Source organism: Trachypithecus francoisi, unplaced genomic scaffold (genome assembly GCF_009764315.1).
Source record: "Trachypithecus francoisi isolate TF-2019V2 unplaced genomic scaffold, Tfra_2.0 Lachesis_group5, whole genome shotgun sequence".
In the NCBI taxonomy this organism is placed as follows: Eukaryota; Metazoa; Chordata; class Mammalia; order Primates; family Cercopithecidae; genus Trachypithecus; species Trachypithecus francoisi.
This window is the reverse complement of record NW_022681470.1, coordinates 131,291,562-131,308,677: the sequence shown is the minus strand read 5'-3', so window position 1 is coordinate 131,308,677 and position 17,116 is coordinate 131,291,562. Positions and strand designations below refer to the sequence as shown.

Sequence of the window (17,116 nt, the reverse complement as noted above, 5' to 3'; positions counted from 1 at the left end):
CTTGGGAGGCTGAGGCAGGAGAATGGCGGGAACCCGGGAGGCGGAGCTTGCAGTGAGCCGAGATAGCGCCACTGCACTCCAGCCTGGTGGACAGAGCGAGACTCCGTCTCAAAAAAAAAAAAAATACAAAATATTAGCTGGGTGTGGTGGTGCGTGCCTGTAGTCCCAGCTACTCGGAGGCTGAGGCAGGAGAATGGTGTGAACCCGGGAGGCGGAGCTTGCAGTGAGCCGAGATTGCGCCACTGCACTCCAGCCTGGGCGACAAAGCGAGACTTTGTCTCAAAAAAAATATATATATATATATTTTTTAAGCATTGTTCAGCCTAGTACCTTTCCACTTGGATTTTCAGGTTGCCAGATGATTTCATGATTCCCGTTTATATCTGAACAGCTCAGATAATGTCCTGTCCCCACCAGCGTGGCACTCACTGAGGGAGCTGGCCCCCAGGGGAAGAGCTGCGGGCCCATGTTCATTCTGGCTTAGGGTTAGCAGACATGGGAGACGGGCCTCCCGGGCTGTGGACACAGCGAGAGAAACCGGTGGTCTTTGTGGCAGCCTGCAAGGAGGGTTAGCTGCTCTCGTTCACAAGCCGGGCGTGCTCGGAGGAAGCAGCCAGCTCTGAAGGTGCCCTCTGCTGTGGACAGTGTGTCAGGCTGGCGCCTGGGGCTTTGTAGGCAGGTTCACCCAAGTACCGGAACCCTGCTGGGGTGAGGAGCAGCAGCTGAGGCCCAAGCACGGGCTAGGCCGGTGTGCAGCTCCCCGTGTGGCATGGAGTTCCTGTTCCCAGGGTTTTCCTTGCAGATGCGCCAGAACCCCTCCATGCCACCCACCGTGGCCCATTCTGAGAACCGGCATGTGTGTTCCATCCCTCTGGTGCCTCTGCACCCTCGTTCGTTTGCATGTAGGGAAAAACAGGACGAGTGTTGTTGTCTTCTAGGAAAACCCTTCTGCCACGCTGGAGGACCTGGAGAAGCCGGGGGTGGACGAGGAACCGCAGCACGTCCTCCTGCGGTATGAGGACGCCTACCAGTACCAGAACATATTCGGGCCCCTGGTCAAGCTGGAGGCCGACTACGACAAGAAGCTGAAGGAGTCTCAGGTGATGTGTGCAGGAGGGCTTGGCCTGGGCTGGGCTCTTACTCTCACAGCTCTCTCCGCAGGCTTCCAAAGGGAGGTTTTCTCTCTAGGCTGTGGGAGCTGATGTGGGCTGCAGCTGCAACGCCTCAGAGTTGGAGCTTGCGGATCCGGGCCTGGCAGCCTGGTGGTCTGGGCCCCCGCCCTCAGAGCTGACATCAGCCTCAGTGTTTTCTATTTAAAGCCAACACATCTTTCCCAGTGGGGTCCACAGCTTTGCCCACAGCTGCAGGAGTTAGACTCGGGCGTGATCCCTGTGAAGACCACATTTAGGCAACGGGAGCCCCGGAGTTCTGACCTCCCCTCCCTCCCTCCCCTCCTGTCTCTCTCCCTTCCTCCCCTCCTCTCTCTCTCCCTCCCTCCCGCAGCAGCTGCTCCCTGGCCACGGAGGCCTCTGGTGTGTGGTGAAGCCTCCAGACGGGATCGACCCGTGTATGTTCTGGGGACTCCTAATGGCTTCTCTTTCAGATATGCCCTTGGTGGCATTTGGGGCTGTCAGGTGCCACTCACGGCGCCTCCTGTCACGGCAGAGGCTTGCTGTAGGGCCCGCCTCATGGGGCCTAGGGCATGTGGAGGCTAGGCCCGGGCATGTGCTGGAGGCTAACCGGGGCTCTTGTTTTTCATGTGCTCAGACTCAAGATAACATCACGGTCAGGTGGGACCTGGGCCTTAACAAGAAGAGAATCGCCTACTTCACTTTGCCCAAGACTGACTCTGGTAATGAGGATTTAGTCATAATTTGGTTAAGAGGTGATTTTAAGTTTTAAAATATTTGTGACCATAAGTAGCATAAAATTCCTAGTTCCACCCTTGTAAAGTGCCCCTTAATTTGAACTCTTCCTGGTGGAAGTGACGGCACAGGTTAAAATGGTCACCTCTCTCACTTTCTTACCGCAAGACATGCGGCTCATGCAGGGGGATGAGATATGCCTGCGGTACAAAGGGGACCTTGCGCCCCTGTGGAAAGGGATCGGCCACGTCATCAAGGTCCCTGATAGTATCCTTCATGTGAAGAGGGTGGGGCTGGCTGGTGGGAGAGGAAAGTGGGGGCATCAGATGGAGGCCACCGTGGATTTGATGCTCGTCGCTGGGCCAGCATCTCATGCTCTGTGGTAGTTGCTGGCTGGCACCGGCCTCCACTGCTCTTGGGAGAATTGCAGGGCCTTCATCTTCTGGGACAGCTGGTTGTATGGTTGCTTCCCCTCTGCCCGAATGGTGGTGATATTGGTGATGCTGCTTGTGTGATGCGTCCCTGGGCTGACTCTGGAGGTTAATGTGGCTGCGGGGGCACCTTACCTGGACGCTGACTCTGCACACTCAGGTTCCAGAAGCCAGTGGTCACATGCAGACCCTGTGAGCACTCACTTGCTCCCAGGCCACGTTTGGGAATGTGCAGTAACCTCATGGTGACGCAGCCTGCCGGCCACGGTGGAGCTGCTATAAGGCACAGGTGCAGTCAGAGGCCTGGGGCGGGGAGGGGTCCTTGGAGAAGACACCACGGGTCCGGCTCGGGCCTCTTGTGACTGGCCAATGCTGCTGGGGCCTGACCATTCAGCGGTGGCCTCCACAGGGGTAGAGAGAGTCATGTCCCACACCCACCCTGTGCCTGACAAGCTCATCCTGAACACGTGAGACTGGTTTTGGGGCTCGGGGTTGAGGGAAGGGTGTTGCCTACCGGCCACAGCCTCCTGGAGGGCAGGTTGCTTGTGTATGCAGAGGCCTGTGCTTGGCTGTACTGGGAGGAGTGTTGTTTTCGTGGAACCGTGAGAAGAGCTGCTGTGGCCAAAGCTGTGTTCCATGAACTCTCCCTGCCCCTGCTGGCCACATGTGCAGGAACTCCTGGTGAGGTTCTGGGGCCCAGGATGTGGCTGCTCCCTACTGGTGAGCGCTGGTGGCTTCGCTGCCGCCCTCTGCATCTCTGAAAGGGGCCTAGATGGGTGGCCGGGAGATGGCCCCGGGGGTGGCAAGGAGGAACTCCAGGCTGGCTGGGGGTGGCACACCGGCTCATGGTGAGGTAGATTCTGTCCTCAAGGACGCTGTCCCTCTGGTTTCTGGTCTGCTGTTGGCTGCATGTTTTTAGCATTTGGTGCAGAACCAATGGTATCTTAACTAAATTTTAAAATGCCATTTAAAGAGTATGTACCAAGGGCGACCCAGAAAGGTCAGCCTGGCTTTTGACAAGGATGCAAACTTAACTCAGCACACAGATTATGGCGATGAGATCGCCATTGAGCTGCGGAGCAGCGTGGGTGCACCCGTGGAGGTGACTCACAACTTCCAGGTGGATTTTGTATGGAAGTCGACCTCTTTTGACAGGTACGTCCCCTCCTGTCGCTGCCCCCTGATCCCTGGTTGCCACCTGTGGCATCTTTATGAGCCCTCCCCATCACTGCGGAGTGGGGCTCCCCACCCATGTCTGCAGACTGAGGACACCAGTGAGGCGGCCATGACTGTGCGTGTAGCCAACTCCACACCCTCCTCACAGGATGCAGAGTGCGCTGAAAACGTTTGCCGTGGACGAGACCTCAGTGTCCGGCTACATCTACCACAAGCTGCTGGGCCACGAGGTGGAGGACGTAATCATCAAGTGCCAGCTGCCCAAGCGCTTCACGGCGCAGGGCCTCCCCGACCTCAACCACTCCCAGGTGTGCGCCGTCCTCAGCGCGCGGGGCCTCGCCCATGGGCCGGGACACAAGCGGCGGCTGCCCCTAACGGCCGCTTGTATTGAAGGTTTATGCCGTGAAGACTGTGCTGCAAAGACCGCTGAGCCTGATCCAGGGCCCGCCAGGCACGGGGAAGACAGTGACGTCGGCCACCATCGTCTACCACTTGGCCCGGCAAGGCAACGGGTAGGACAGACACGGCCCCTGCAGGCAAGACCCGGGAGGTCTTTAGGGTGGCCAGATGGAAGGCCTGCTGCCGGGAGCCTCGGGCTTTGTCATACTAGGGAGAGCACTTGGCAGGCAGTGTCGCTGTAGCGCCTACCGCTCTCCATGTGACGTTATTTGTGTCAGCTGCAGCCTTGGGATTGCATTTTAATAACCAGGTCTGCTACTGGTGTAGAAAACTGGGGGCAAGGGGCTGTGGCTGCAGCAGTGTGAGTTCTGGGTGCGTCTCAGAACTGTGAAGGCACTTTATAGCGTGACGGGAGGGTGCAGGTTCCAGCCTTGGCATTGCTTGTGGTTGATAGAGCTGTGAAGGCTGGGCTGTCTGGATCTGAGCTCCTTCAACATCGTGTCATTACTGCCTGTTAAAAATGATAGGAGTTTAAGGCCAGCCTGAGCAGGGTGAGACGTCTCTACAAAAAAAAATTCAGAAATTAATTGGGGGTAGTGGTGTGCACCTGTTGTCCCAGCTACTCAGGAGGCTGAGGTGGGAGGATCGCTTGAGCCCAGGATGTTGAGGCTGCAATTAGCTGAAATCACTGTACTCCAGCCTGGGCAACAGAGCAAGACCCTGTCTCAAAAAACAGTCTTGGCTTATTACATTCACTGAGCTTCCTCTGGGTAAGCATTGAGCTGCCTGAATGGTGTTGCAGGCCGGTGCTGGTATGTGCTCCGAGCAACATCGCCGTGGACCAGCTAACAGAGAAGATCCACCAGACGGGGCTGAAGGTCGTGCGCCTCTGCGCCAAGAGCCGCGAGGCCATCGACTCCCCGGTGTCTTTCCTGGCCCTGCACAACCAGATCAGAAACATGGACAGGTGTGTATCAAGTCCATCCCTCCCAGTTGGTCCCTGAGCTGCTGCAGGTGACATGTACAGAGCTCAGGTGCCCCGCTGACCTGCATGTGCTTCCAGCATGCCTGAGCTGCAGAAGCTGCAGCAGCTGAAAGATGAGACTGGGGAGCTGTCGTCTGCTGATGAGAAGCGGTACCGGGCCTTGAAGCGTACCGCGGAGAGAGAGCTGCTGATGGTAAGTGCCCCTCCTGCCTGCAGAAGGGCCTGTGGGCTGGCGGCCTGATGGTTTTTGTTTGGGCCAAGGCACCTGTTTGAATTGTTGCTTTGCTTCTGGAAAGAGAAGTTAGATGCTCTCTACCTGGCCTCTCTGTGCTCAGTTGTACAGTAAATTAGGGACATCTCGCTGCCTGGAACACGGTCTTCTAGGGAGTCTTCACTCCCAACCTCCACTGGGATCTGGCAGTGGATCTAGAACACTCCTGCTCTTTCATAACCAACCAGCCTGAACGGGAATCAGCCTGAGTGCAGTTTTCAGCAGCTCAGCACTGCCCCTTGAAGGCTGTCGTGAGGCATAGAGCCCTTGGTGTGGAGAGGTTGCCTTCTGTGAAACGTGACCGTTTAAGGACCTTTAAAGTTGGTAATCACCACAGCCTGGACCGTGTATCTTGTCCGGGAGGGACAGCTTGTTTTTTTATAGTGTCAAGGAGGGTGAGAAACAGGAGAGCTTCTGTGTCCTGTCCCACCTGCCCTCCGGGGTCTGGTGGCATTTACAGTGCAGGTGCCCTGATGCCTCTGCACCCTTCCCCAGAACGCAGATGTCATCTGCTGCACGTGTGTGGGCGCCGGCGACCCGAGACTGGCCAAGATGCAGTTCCGCTCCATTTTAATCGACGAAAGCACCCAGGCCACTGAGCCAGAGTGCATGGTTCCCGTGGTCCTCGGGGCCAAGCAGGTAGGCTCTCTTCCTTACCCTCTCCTGTGTGAAAAATCGTGTGTGTGATTCTTGGCGTTTGTCTTTTAAAACACCCTGTATTGATACAGGATGCCCAGCAGAGTGTGCGCACACACAGGGCTCCCTGAGGGGTTTATAGAGGGTGGGGTCTGCCAGCTGCACGTCCAGCGTGTGTGGTGAGCAATGCCCCTGTGGCCAGGTGGTGCCCTGTGCACCCCGGGGCCCCTACTTCCTCGCTAGTGTGTGTCGAGGCCGATTCACACCTGAACGTCTTGACTTGTGGGGGCCCTTCTCCCTACAGCTGATCCTTGTAGGTGACCACTGCCAACTGGGCCCAGTGGTGATGTGCAAGAAGGCGGCAAAAGCCGGGCTGTCGCAGTCGCTCTTCGAGCGCCTGGTGGTGCTGGGCATCCGGCCCATCCGCCTGCAGGTCCAGTACCGGATGCACCCTGCACTCAGCGCCTTCCCATCCAACATCTTCTATGAGGGCTCCCTCCAGAATGGTGTCACTGCAGGTAACGGGTTCTGCTTGGGGCAGGGGCTTCTGCAGAGAAGTGGCATCAAGGGAATGTGGCCTGGGGAGAAGGAATTGGCCTATCAGTTTCCCCTGAGTGGCTTCACATAGTCACTGCTTGAGTTCAGGGCACTTTGTGCCCAAGGTCTTGGTGGTATGGTCTTAGATCAAGTGGTGTCTCTGGAGCATGTGGGGAGCCTGTGTCCTCTGTGAAACTCAGTCATTGCCTGAGAATTCATCCAAGGCTCATGTGGCAGCATGCACAACAGCAAGGACAGGCGTTAGGGGAGCTGAGCCCAGGCCTTAACGTGGGCCATGTGTTCAGTGCTTCCTGAAGTATAGCCATTCTCGGGGCCTGGGCCCCTGGGGTCTGCAAGACCGTGTCCGACTTCCCTGTATAACACAGAGGCCTCACCTGCCCTTTTTCACTCTGCTGACGCTTGCTGGTGACTCACTGGTGCTTCTGCAAGAGTTGGCTCGGAGCAGCCGGACTGTGCCGGGATCACAGTAAGAAACACCCCGGATGAGGAAGTGAACAGTACGTCTTACTAAGCCTTGAGTGTTTCGCTGCGACCAGATAGAATTTTTCATGATACCTTCGGGTGTGCCGGTGCTTGAAGGCAGGCCTTGTGGACGCACCCTGGGTATTCACCCTGTGATGTTGGGCAGACTTTTTCCAAAAATGATCGAGCTCGTCATTTCATGGAGAACAAGTGGCAACATCTGTTACAGTAGTAAAATTCAAGTGAAAACCAGAATTTTGGAAAACGTTAACGTCGCTTGCCATGAGCTTGGTGTCTTCCCAACACCTAGAGACTTTTCTGATGAGGTCTGTAGGGGTGACAGATGAAATGTTTCCACCATTGCCGGTGAAATGTGTCAGCCTTTGGAAGACCTACTTGATGGGAGATCCTTCTTGGATGACCAACGCATAGTGTCACGAAGTCACATGGGGATGGAGTGGCAAAGAGTTGTCACAGGCCTGCGGAAACCCACCTCTGCCCAGCTTGATGTGGCCTCAGGTCTGGAGACTCCCAGCCATGCAGAAAGGCTGTAAAAACAAACCCATCTCCCTTTCCAGGCACAGGCATCCCTGAGGCCCGGCTTTCCTGGAGCCCGGGAGGGTGGACTGAGCACAGGCAGATCCCAGGGCCCAGCTGCCTCCGATTCAGCCACATAGTAAGGAGATTCGCAGAAACGGCAAACAGGACCACTCTTCTCACTTAGCTTATTTTTGGAGAAATAACTAATGTGTAATGGGTTATTTTTAGACGAATTAATACATTTTTTAAAAATTTCCAAATTTAGGGAATACAGTTATCCAATAAACAAAAACTGTTTGGACTCCCTAACTTTTGAGAGTGTAAAGGGTCCTGAAAGCTGCCAATACAGCATCTCGTGAACTCCAAACCTGTGAGGTTGGTATTGTCAGGCCTACTTATGGGAGAAAGTGGGGCTCAGAGCCCACCCCCCGGGTTGGGCTGCACCACTCTTTGCTGAGTCGTGGGAGTTGATGCCACTGTTGACATCGCTGGGACACCGCTGTTCCCAGTGCATGGCAAGGCTGAAAACAGAAGGCCGCAGAGACCTCGCTTGTGCTGGTGTGTCTGAGCACTGGCTGGGAAAGGCGTGGCTCAGCGCAGGCTCAGACCCTTCGTGGTCCCCAGGGCATCAGCCCAGAGGGCAGACGCTGGTGCACACTGCTCTCTAATTGATGCCCAGCACGTAGTTCACACCCAGTAAGTATATTTTAGGAAATTATCTATTGAAGTGTAAACATGTGGCCACATTACGAGTGTCTGGCTCAGTGAGTGGTCACTAAGTAAGCATATTTGGATAGCCAGTATCTGAACCCAGAACCACCTGACCAGCTGCAAGAAGCCGCCTCATCCCTGCAGGTGGCCACCGTCCAGGGGTGCGCATCCACAGCAGCCCCTGGGCTGAGGGACTTCTGAGCTCATCTGGCAGCCCCTGTGCTCGCTGCAACAACAGTGATGCACTTGGCCTCATTTTCAGCTCGACGTGGGATCATACGGTGTGTGCTGGCGTGTCTGGCTTCCTGTGTCCATGTCAGGCTGGTGCTGTGCAAAAACACCAGTTTCCTCACACTGATTGAAGCTCCCAGTAGAGTGAGGAGGGCACCTATGAATTGAGAAGCTGGTTTTACAGTTTTAAGGAAACGCACAGAGCCCAGAAAAGCCAAGATGAGTGCGAAGAGCCCGAAGAAAGTGGCTGCTCACATGGCAGGACGTTGCGGCCCCCCAGCTGCAGTGTTGGGCCCCGGCCCAGGAGGGAGCCCAGAGGCACAGCCAGCAGTCCACAGGCCCTCAGCAGGAATGGGCAAGGCTGCAGGGCAGGGGGACACAGTTGACTCAACAGTGTCACACGCAAGTCAGTTGTAGGGGCTGTGGAGCCTTTAAGGCAAGCTTCTGGAAGGAAGCAGGAGAACAGCCTGTATCTTGGGGTTGCCAGGGATCCAGGCTATAGGAAAGTCCTGGTTGAGGCTTGTTCCCTGTTTAGGGGCTGAGCCAACTCTGTGCTGGCCATGGTGCTCTCAGTGGCCTCTGCTCAGCCTTGCTCAGTCCTGGCCATCTCCAGCCAGGGGACCGGCTCAGGTGACCTCACCAGGGCCTCACAGATCGAGGTTTCCTGCCCCAGGGCCTGCAGCACTGGTGTGGCATCTACATTGCGCTGTGTCTGAACTCAGTTGAGGCGGGGTAGGGCTTTTGAAGTGTTACCTCTTTCCCTCCCCTCACAGCGGATCGTGTGAAGAAGGGATTTGACTTCCAGTGGCCCCAACCCGATAAACCGATGTTCTTCTACGTGACCCAGGGCCAAGAGGAGATAGCCAGCTCGGGCACCTCCTACCTGAACAGGTGAGCAGGGACAGACCCACTGGCGTCTGCAGGCCTTGGGGACAGCTTGAGAGGTTGCTGACCCATTGTACTTATTTTTAACATGGGACTGAAACTTTTTACTTTCATCTGCTGTTTAGACTCTAAACCGTATTGTTTCTGCCTCCTTTTCCATTGTACTTGTTTTTTATTGGGCAGATACTTGCTAATCCCACATGGCAACCTTTTCTGCCCCTCAAGACTTCCCTGGTGAAGGCTGGGGAAGCTCAGCCATGCAAACACCAGTGATGGCAGCTGCCTTCCCGCAGGGTGTCGTGTGTCTGCACCCCTCACAGCCTCCAGCTTCAGGGCTCGGGATCCCATAGGTGGAGCCCAGCACTGAGAGCCTGAGTTTCTTAGGACCGAGGCTGCGAACGTGGAGAAGATCACCACGAAGTTGCTGAAGGCGGGCGCCAAACCGGACCAGATTGGCATCATCACGCCCTACGAGGGCCAGCGCTCCTACCTGGTTCAGTACATGCAGTTCAGCGGCTCCCTGCACACCAAGCTCTACCAGGTGCTCCGCGCCCATGGGCACACTCAGTCTCCTGGGCCATTCAGGGGTATTGACCCTTGACTTTTAAGTTACCCCCCCCAAGAGGTGCCCATCCTGGCTGGAGCTCAGAGTGGCCCAGGAAGCACCAGCTGGCCCACCCTCTGGGGAGGGCACAGACAGCACATCCTCACAGTCCTTGCGAAATTCCACATGGTCAGGACAGAGACTTTGAGAAATAACATCACAAGGATCAGAAACATGGGCTGAGATTAGTGTATCAAGGTGTTTTCTTGGGACGGTTGAAACAAGTCCAAGGTGGAACGGGAGTGGTCGGTGCCTGCCACGCAGTAGATGTTGTGCTGTGGAGACTGGTGTTCACACCTTTTTTGACACCTGGATGAAACGCCTACTGCGGGTGTGTGGGGAGGAGGCACAGCTCTGCCTCCACGGGGAAGTGAGCCCAAGTGCCGAGTCTGAGTGGGTACATGGCAGTGGTTTCTGTTCTGTTTTTGAGCACAGCTCAGGTTCTCTGGGATGAGCACGTGTGCTCTTAGTGCTGAGAAATCCCCATGGCTAGAAGAGAACAGGCCGGGTGTCATGGCTCACACCTGCAGTCCCAGCACTTTGGGAGACTGAGGCAGGGGAGTCGCTTGAGCCTGGGAGTTCCAGACCAACCTGTGCAACGTAGGGAGACCCCATCTCCACCAAAAAAAAAAAAAATAACGGTATGATGGCGTGTGCCTATGGTCCCAGCTACTCAGGAGACTGAGGTAGGATCAGCTGAGCCTGGGAGGTCAAGGCTTCAGTGAGCTGAGATCACACCACTGCACTCTAGCCTGTGACAGAGCAAGATCCTGTCTCTAAAAAAAGAAAACAAAATGACAGCAGAACCAGGACAGTCCCTAGGTGCGGTGGAGCAGGTGCCAGGCCCCAAGCTCCCGGGTGGGATTTGAGGGTGGGTCTTGGTGTATTTCCTGCATTTTGTGGGGACTGGGAAGGCAGCCTGTTGGCTGATAATGACCATAAAGCTCCCTTTCAGGAGGTGGAGATCGCCAGTGTGGACGCCTTTCAGGGACGCGAGAAGGACTTCATCATCCTCTCCTGTGTGCGGGCCAACGAGCACCAAGGCATTGGGTTTTTAAATGACCCCAGGCGTCTGAACGTGGCCCTGACCAGAGCAAGGTAGGGAGGCTGCCTGCTGTGTGCTGCCTAGCCGCTCTCATCAGTCCCCACTTCCCAGGGAATTTGGGGCTAGGGTTGGGGGTTGCCAGGGCCAGAGGTCAGAGGGCTCTAAGCAGCAGTTGAGAAACGATGTCTCACTGGAGAGATCTTTGTTTCCGTGTCCTGGGGGTTTGCTGTGGCCCCTGTGCCTCAGCCCAGCAGGACGTATCTTTCTAGGCCCTTCTGGTCTGATTCAGATAAATCTTGTGTGTGTCTGTCAAGTTGTTTAATCTGAGAGCCTGTAAATTTTGGTCCTGTCCTCTATTTTTGGTTCTAAAATACAACTTTTGTGAACTGATGATAGCAGAAGGGATCCATTCTGTCATCCCACATACAACTAGACATCAGGCCGGGCGCGGTGTCTCACGCCTGCAATCCCAGCACTTGAGGCCGAGGTGGGTGGATCACCTGAGGTCAGGAGTTCCCAACCAGCCTAACCATGGTGAAACCTGTCTGTACTAAATACAAAAAAATTAGCCAGGCGTGGTGGTGCATGCCTGTAATCTGAGCTACTTGGGAGGCTGAAACAGGAGAATCGCTTGTACCTGGGAGGCGGAGATTGTGGTGAGCCGAGATCGTGCCATTGCACGCCAGCCTGGGCAACAAGAGCAAAACTCTTGTCTCCAAAGAGAGAAAGAAAGAAAAAAAAACTAGACAGCAAGGACCCATTCACCAGCTGGAAGTTCGGGAGGCCTGGCCCGTGGCTCCACCCAGCATAGGGAGAGAACCTGGCACTCCTTCAGGCTCACATACGCAGTAGTCCTCCTGTAGGTCACCATGGCTTTGTCATTGGCACTTCCTCTTTCTAAGGCGCATTCTTGTTCGGTGGGTGGTATTGGGTGGGTCCCCCCACAGCTGCGTGAGGTGGGCTAGAGGAGCTGGGCATCGGGTCAGTGCCCCAGCCTGCCAGGGACCCTGTGGGGCCACCTGTGCCCTGGTGCCTGGAAGGCCGACTCTCTTGACAGCTGGTCTTGTCTCCAAACCTATCCACCCAGCCAGGTGTCTGCCATGGGGCTGCTTAGAGTCGGCCACAAAATCAACCCGTGTGCAGGGTCAGTAGCTTGGCATTGGGCTCTGGGGCCTGTCCCTATGGCTGGCAGCCTGCCTGCTGCCTTGGCTCGCCTGGTCCATGCCTTTCTTGCCTTGGATTTGGGTTGTGAGTGAATGCAGCCTTGCCTCTTGGACCGTCCCGTGAGACGGGCCGCTCTCCACCTGCGTCCTCAGCACTGCACCCTTGTTGCAGGTACGGCGTCATCATCGTGGGCAACCCGAAGGCGCTGTCGAAGCAGCCACTCTGGAACCACCTGCTGAACTACTACAAGGAGCAGAAGGTGCTGGTGGAGGGGCCGCTCAACAACCTGCGCGAGAGCCTCATGCAGTTCAGCAAGCCGCGCAAGCTGGTCAACACCATCAACCCGGTGAGCGTCTGCGCAGGACAGCAGGGTAGCAAGGAGAAACCCGGGCCTGAAACACTGCTGGGAATGTGCCAACTTGGCCCATGTGCCTGTGAGCTGAGGGAGGGCTCTCCTAGGGGAGGATGGGCCAGCCCACTTCCTGTCTCCCAAGCCGTGTGTGGCATTTTTGGCTCAGGGCCGCTGAGTCCTGGGTGGCCTCTGGGAATTGGGTGGGCTGCTGTGCTGCATGCAGCAGCCTGGGACCTGGGACACCGGGAGTTGGAAGCTTTTCAAGCCCGGGGTGCCCTGGTGGTGAGGGAATATGAAGCTTCCTGAGCCGAGGCCCAAGGGTCAGCATCAGCCCAGGTCTGCCGAGGAGAGCAGGCGAGACCCAGAGGCCATGAGACAGCAGCTCTCTCCTGTCTCCAGGGAGAGTCCCTGGCACAGTGTCAACACCCCACAGCTGCATACCTGCTGCCTCCCAGGCCACCGGCCCATGGGAAGTTGTTCCTTCTGTTGAGATGACAAATTCCTCACCTATCTAAACCTTCACAGGGAGCCCGCTTCATGACCACAGCCATGTATGATGCCCGGGAGGCCATCATCCCAGGCTCCGTCTATGATCGGAGCAGCCAGGGTGAGTCGCTCGGCAGGAGACCCGGCCGGCCCCTTGTCCTCACACCAGGATGCTGGCTGTTCCCATGGCTGAAGCTTTAGGTGCCCCACCTTTCCTCCCCCTCAAGGGCGGGGCCTGGCTCCCTTGTCCTCCCCGCCCCCAGGGCATCCATCTCTAGCCCCAGAGCACCCCTGGGGCGTTTGTCTTTAGCCAGAGTTTATTCATTTGTGTTTCCTGGTGATCAATCTAGTTAGCTTTTTCTTGCCTTTTGGTAGAGCAGGGACTACATGTAGTACAAATAGAATATTTTCATTAAAAAGGATTTTTTTTTTCCTTTGGTAAATTCAGGGTGATTTTCATTTATTTTTTATGTTTAGAGACAGGGTCTCGCTATGTTGTCCAGGCTGGTCTCAAACTCCTGCTTCAAGCATTCCTCCCGCTCAGCCTCCCAAAGTGCTGGGATTACAGGCGAGAGTCACTGCACGTGGCCAATTTGCATGGAGGGTTTTTTTGTTTGTTTGTTTTGGTTTTTTTTGAGACAGTCTTGCTCTGTCGCCCAAGCTGGAGTACAGTGGTGCGATCTTGGCTCACTGCAACCTCCGCCTCCCAGATTCAAGCGATTCTCCTGCCTTGGCCTCCCAAGTAGCTGGGATTATAAGCACCCACTACCACGCCCAGCTAATTTTTGTGTTTTTAGTAGAGACGAGGTTTCGCCATGTTGGCCTGGCTGGTCTCAAACTCCTGATCTCAGGTGGTCCACCCACCTAGGCTTCCCAAAGTGCTGGGATTACAGGGTTGAGCCAACACGCCCGGCCCCGATTTTCAGATCTGTGTAGGCCAGTGATTCCCAGCAGGCTCTTCTGGGGGAAGGTGCCTGCCCAAGCACCCAGCCCCAGGCTGGCTGCTGTAGTCAACATGGAGTCCCGCGAATCTGCATCTTCAGCCTGGGCAGAGCCGGGACAGATGTGCAGCTCCGGTGGGGTGGGTGGGGCATCACCGGGGTTTGACACCTGCTGTGTTCCACTGTGATTTGCAGGCCGGCCCTCCAGCATGTACTTCCAGACCCATGACCAGATTGGCATGATCAGTGCCGGCCCCAGCCATGTGGCTGCCATGAACATTCCCATCCCCTTCAACCTGGTCATGCCGCCCATGCCACCGCCTGGCTATTTTGGACAAGCCAACGGGCCCGCTGCAGGTGAGCATCCATGGCCGCGGCCGGGTGTGGCCCTCCTGAGAGCTCTCGAGGGTGTGCTTGTTTGGGAGGCCCTGGCCTCCTTGGGATCACCCTGGACTGCTGTCTTTCAGGCCGAGGCACCCCAAAAGGCAAGACTGGCCGTGGGGGACGCCAGAAGAACCGCTTTGGGCTTCCTGGGCCCAGCCAGACCAACCTCCCCAACAGCCAAGCCAGCCAGGATGTGGCGTCACAGCCCTTCTCTCAGGGCGCCCTGACGCAGGGCTACATCTCCATGAGCCAGCCCTCCCAGATGAGCCAGCCCGGCCTCTCCCAGCCGGAGCTGTCCCAGGTGAGCCCGCCCCACGCAGAGAGCCCTCTTGGAGCCCTGGGACAGGACTTGCCTGAGTGAGAGTGGGGCTATGCACCTGGAACATTCCCTCTGAAGAGCCCCAGAGAGCTGGCCTGGCCCATGTCCACTGTCTGAATTACCTGTCCCTGGGCTAGGATCATCAGAGTGGGTCTCCTGGGTCTTAATTTGGGGACGGATTTTCCATTCTCTTCTCTGGGGCTGCTGAGGGCTGGGTGGACGTGAGCACCCTTGGCCTGTGGCTTGCTTACCCCCTGACATTGTCTTTCAGGACAGTTACCTTGGGGACGAGTTTAAATCACAAATCGACGTGGCGCTCTCGCAGGACTCCACGTACCAGGGAGAGAGGGCGTACCAGCATGGCGGGGTGACGGGGCTGTCCCAGTACTAAAAGGCAAGCCCCCCTGGAGCAGGCCTGGCCCCATCCCAGCCTCCAGGAGAAGGATGGGAGGGGGCTCTCCCCAGGGAGCTGCCCTGGAGGGGTGGTATCTGGAAATGCGTGCTGTCCCCAGTGGGGTCACAGGCCCCCAGGGCCAGCTTGGCCTGTGCCCTTTACCACCAGTCAGGGTGGCCCCATGTGTTGCCGAGTCACAGCCCCACTCTCCCCTTGAAAGAATTCTAGGGCTCCCCACGGAAAGGGATGTGGAGGCACCCCACCCTACCCCATCCTGGCGGGTAGCCCTCTGCTCGCGGGACCTGTTTCCTCATCAGAGTGGGGGAGAGCAGCTCGAGCTCCCACTGGCTGTCCTGTGTGCTGGGTACCTGTGGGGCTCAGGGCGCCGCCTCTCACTGCCTCCTGCCCTTCTCCCTCCTGACAGGTGGCGGCGGAAGAGCTAAGCAACGTGGCTTAGTCCATCAGCATCTTATTCTGGGTAATAAAAAATAAAAATAAACGGATACCTGTTTTCCACTGCTAAAACTGAAGCACCACTGTGTGAGCGACAGGAAGGGAGAGCGCACGAGGGAGAGGAGCCGAGGCCGAGCGCCCCCTGCTGGCCCGCGGCGGCGAGGAGCAGAGGGAGCGGAGGAGGGGCCGGCCCGCGGGAGCCGCCGCCACCAGGAGGCCCCGCTCCGTCCCACCGGGGCTGCGGCCAGGGCGGAGGGAGGAAGACCCTCATCTCAGAGTAGCCCTTTCCTCTGTTCTTTTATTTCTTTTTCTCTTTGATTGAAAGGGGACTACATCTTAGCAGGAAAAAACTTCGCATTTCTGTGCCCGAGCAGGCTCCTTGCAAAGACGGCGGCGCGCAGGGCAGAGCCCCAGGAGGGCGCATCTGTCCACGCCTACCAGACGCGCCGAGGTCGCGCTGCCTGTGTTCTCTGAGGGCCTTCATTTAAAGAAAAGGGTGTTTGGGGTTTTTCTGTTTGTTTTTTTCAAGATTCTTTTAAAGGAGTACTGAAGAATACTTTCCTAAGTTTGTCTCTAAAATCTTAGCGGTGGACCTGGGAGATGTGAGAAGCTTCCAGAAACAGTTTGAACAAGCCCGCGCCACTGGAGAAGAGGAGCCTGGAGGAGGATTTTTGTTGCTGGTTTTAGCTTCCGGTGGCTTCTTGCTGCGGGGCATCGGGCCTCTGGGGTAGCCGCCCACCGAGCCTGGAAGCTGCTCGTTCTCCACTGGACTCAGAAGCCAAGCCACTTCCCGCCCGGACTCAGCGCAGGACCCCGCACCTGTGAGGAAGGTGCTTTTGGCCCCATTGCGAGGGGCCTTGGCTAGGACTGGCCCTGTGGCCAGGGGGCGAGAAGGTGGCTGTTCCCGGATTGACGGCGTTTTCCCGGGGGCCTTTGGAAGATTTGGTGGAAGGACAAGAGGGCCTGTCCCTGTCCCCAGGAGGTACCGACAGTCTCTGTACTGGTTAGACACACGGAGCGCTGCACACCGAAAGCCCAAATTGGGAGCTCTGCCTGCCAGCAGTTTTGCTGAGGGGGTGATCGCTGCTTCTGGGGGGTAAGGAAACAAGTTACAGGAATTACTGCGTTCTGTGTGAAGGGGCTGGGGGGTGTGGTGTCGTTGGCAGAGGGTCATTTTAGTTAGGAGAGCTGCCCCAGCCCCTCGAACCCCTGGCTTGGGGGTGTCATTCCGCCTGGCGGCCAGGCCTCCAGCCTGCCCTGGCCCGGGCCTGGGGCTGTCACTGGCCCTGAGCTGAACACTTCCAGATTCCAGCTTCTACATGGGACAGATGGGGACGCACAGGCCACCTTCCTTCTGGCAGGGACTCTTATTTATTCCCATTGCTCTAGGGCTTTCGGTTTCCCCTTCTTCCGGTAGGCCGCGTAGAGGCATGCACTACGCACCGGGTAGGCTTCTGCGGTGACCCCGCGGCGGCCTGAGGGACGCTGCCTGCCCCATCCCGGCTGTTGGGCTGGGCCGCTTTGCCTCTGCTTCGCCCTGTGCTGTGTTCTCCAGCTTTGTAGCAGCGGCCTTGACAAACCCAGGCGCACCGTACCAAGGCAATGTAACTTTTGATTTTCGGTCAATTTAAGTTCTTTTGTCACCAATAAAATATTAAACAGTTTTGCCTTCACACCAAGGATTGGATAAACTGCAGGGGGCGGAGGGTGTTGGGGGCGGGGGGTTCCCTGGCTGAGTGAGGGGTTGGGGTGTGAAGGAGGCCAGAGGGAGACAGGCAAAGCCCAGAAAGGGCAGGTCTGCCTTGCAGGACTGAAGAAGAGCGA

At 56.8% G+C, this 17,116-nt stretch overlaps 1 protein-coding gene across 4 annotated transcripts in view; it reads left to right on the top strand.

Annotated features, from left to right (window-relative positions):
* The window catches only part of UPF1 (UPF1 RNA helicase and ATPase), a 38,746-nt gene extending 21,781 nt beyond the window's left edge, over nucleotides 1–16,965 (top strand). The window contains exons 6-24 of one of the 4 annotated variants that reach the window (XM_033196466.1): nucleotides 939–1,100; nucleotides 1,768–1,852; nucleotides 2,034–2,132; nucleotides 3,343–3,451; nucleotides 3,621–3,780; nucleotides 3,866–3,984; nucleotides 4,674–4,838; nucleotides 4,935–5,049; nucleotides 5,623–5,766; nucleotides 6,068–6,281; nucleotides 9,039–9,156; nucleotides 9,535–9,691; nucleotides 10,710–10,852; nucleotides 12,135–12,309; nucleotides 12,841–12,922; nucleotides 13,938–14,099; nucleotides 14,210–14,427; nucleotides 14,717–14,839; nucleotides 15,264–16,965. In XM_033196466.1, coding sequence (XP_033052357.1) covers nucleotides 939–1,100; nucleotides 1,768–1,852; nucleotides 2,034–2,132; nucleotides 3,343–3,451; nucleotides 3,621–3,780; nucleotides 3,866–3,984; nucleotides 4,674–4,838; nucleotides 4,935–5,049; nucleotides 5,623–5,766; nucleotides 6,068–6,281; nucleotides 9,039–9,156; nucleotides 9,535–9,691; nucleotides 10,710–10,852; nucleotides 12,135–12,309; nucleotides 12,841–12,922; nucleotides 13,938–14,099; nucleotides 14,210–14,427; nucleotides 14,717–14,836 — 2,547 coding nt within the window. In that variant the 3' untranslated portion in view covers nucleotides 14,837–14,839; nucleotides 15,264–16,965. Of the gene's footprint in view, nucleotides 1–938; nucleotides 1,101–1,767; nucleotides 1,886–2,033; nucleotides 2,133–3,318; nucleotides 3,452–3,620; nucleotides 3,781–3,865; nucleotides 3,985–4,673; nucleotides 4,839–4,934; nucleotides 5,050–5,622; nucleotides 5,767–6,067; nucleotides 6,282–9,038; nucleotides 9,157–9,534; nucleotides 9,692–10,709; nucleotides 10,853–12,134; nucleotides 12,310–12,840; nucleotides 12,923–13,937; nucleotides 14,100–14,209; nucleotides 14,428–14,716; nucleotides 14,840–15,263 lie in introns of all 4 variants that reach the window. The other 3 variants (XM_033196465.1, XM_033196464.1, XM_033196463.1) reach the window with 3 other exon arrangements.
* Nucleotides 16,966–17,116: the final 151 nt, after the last annotated feature.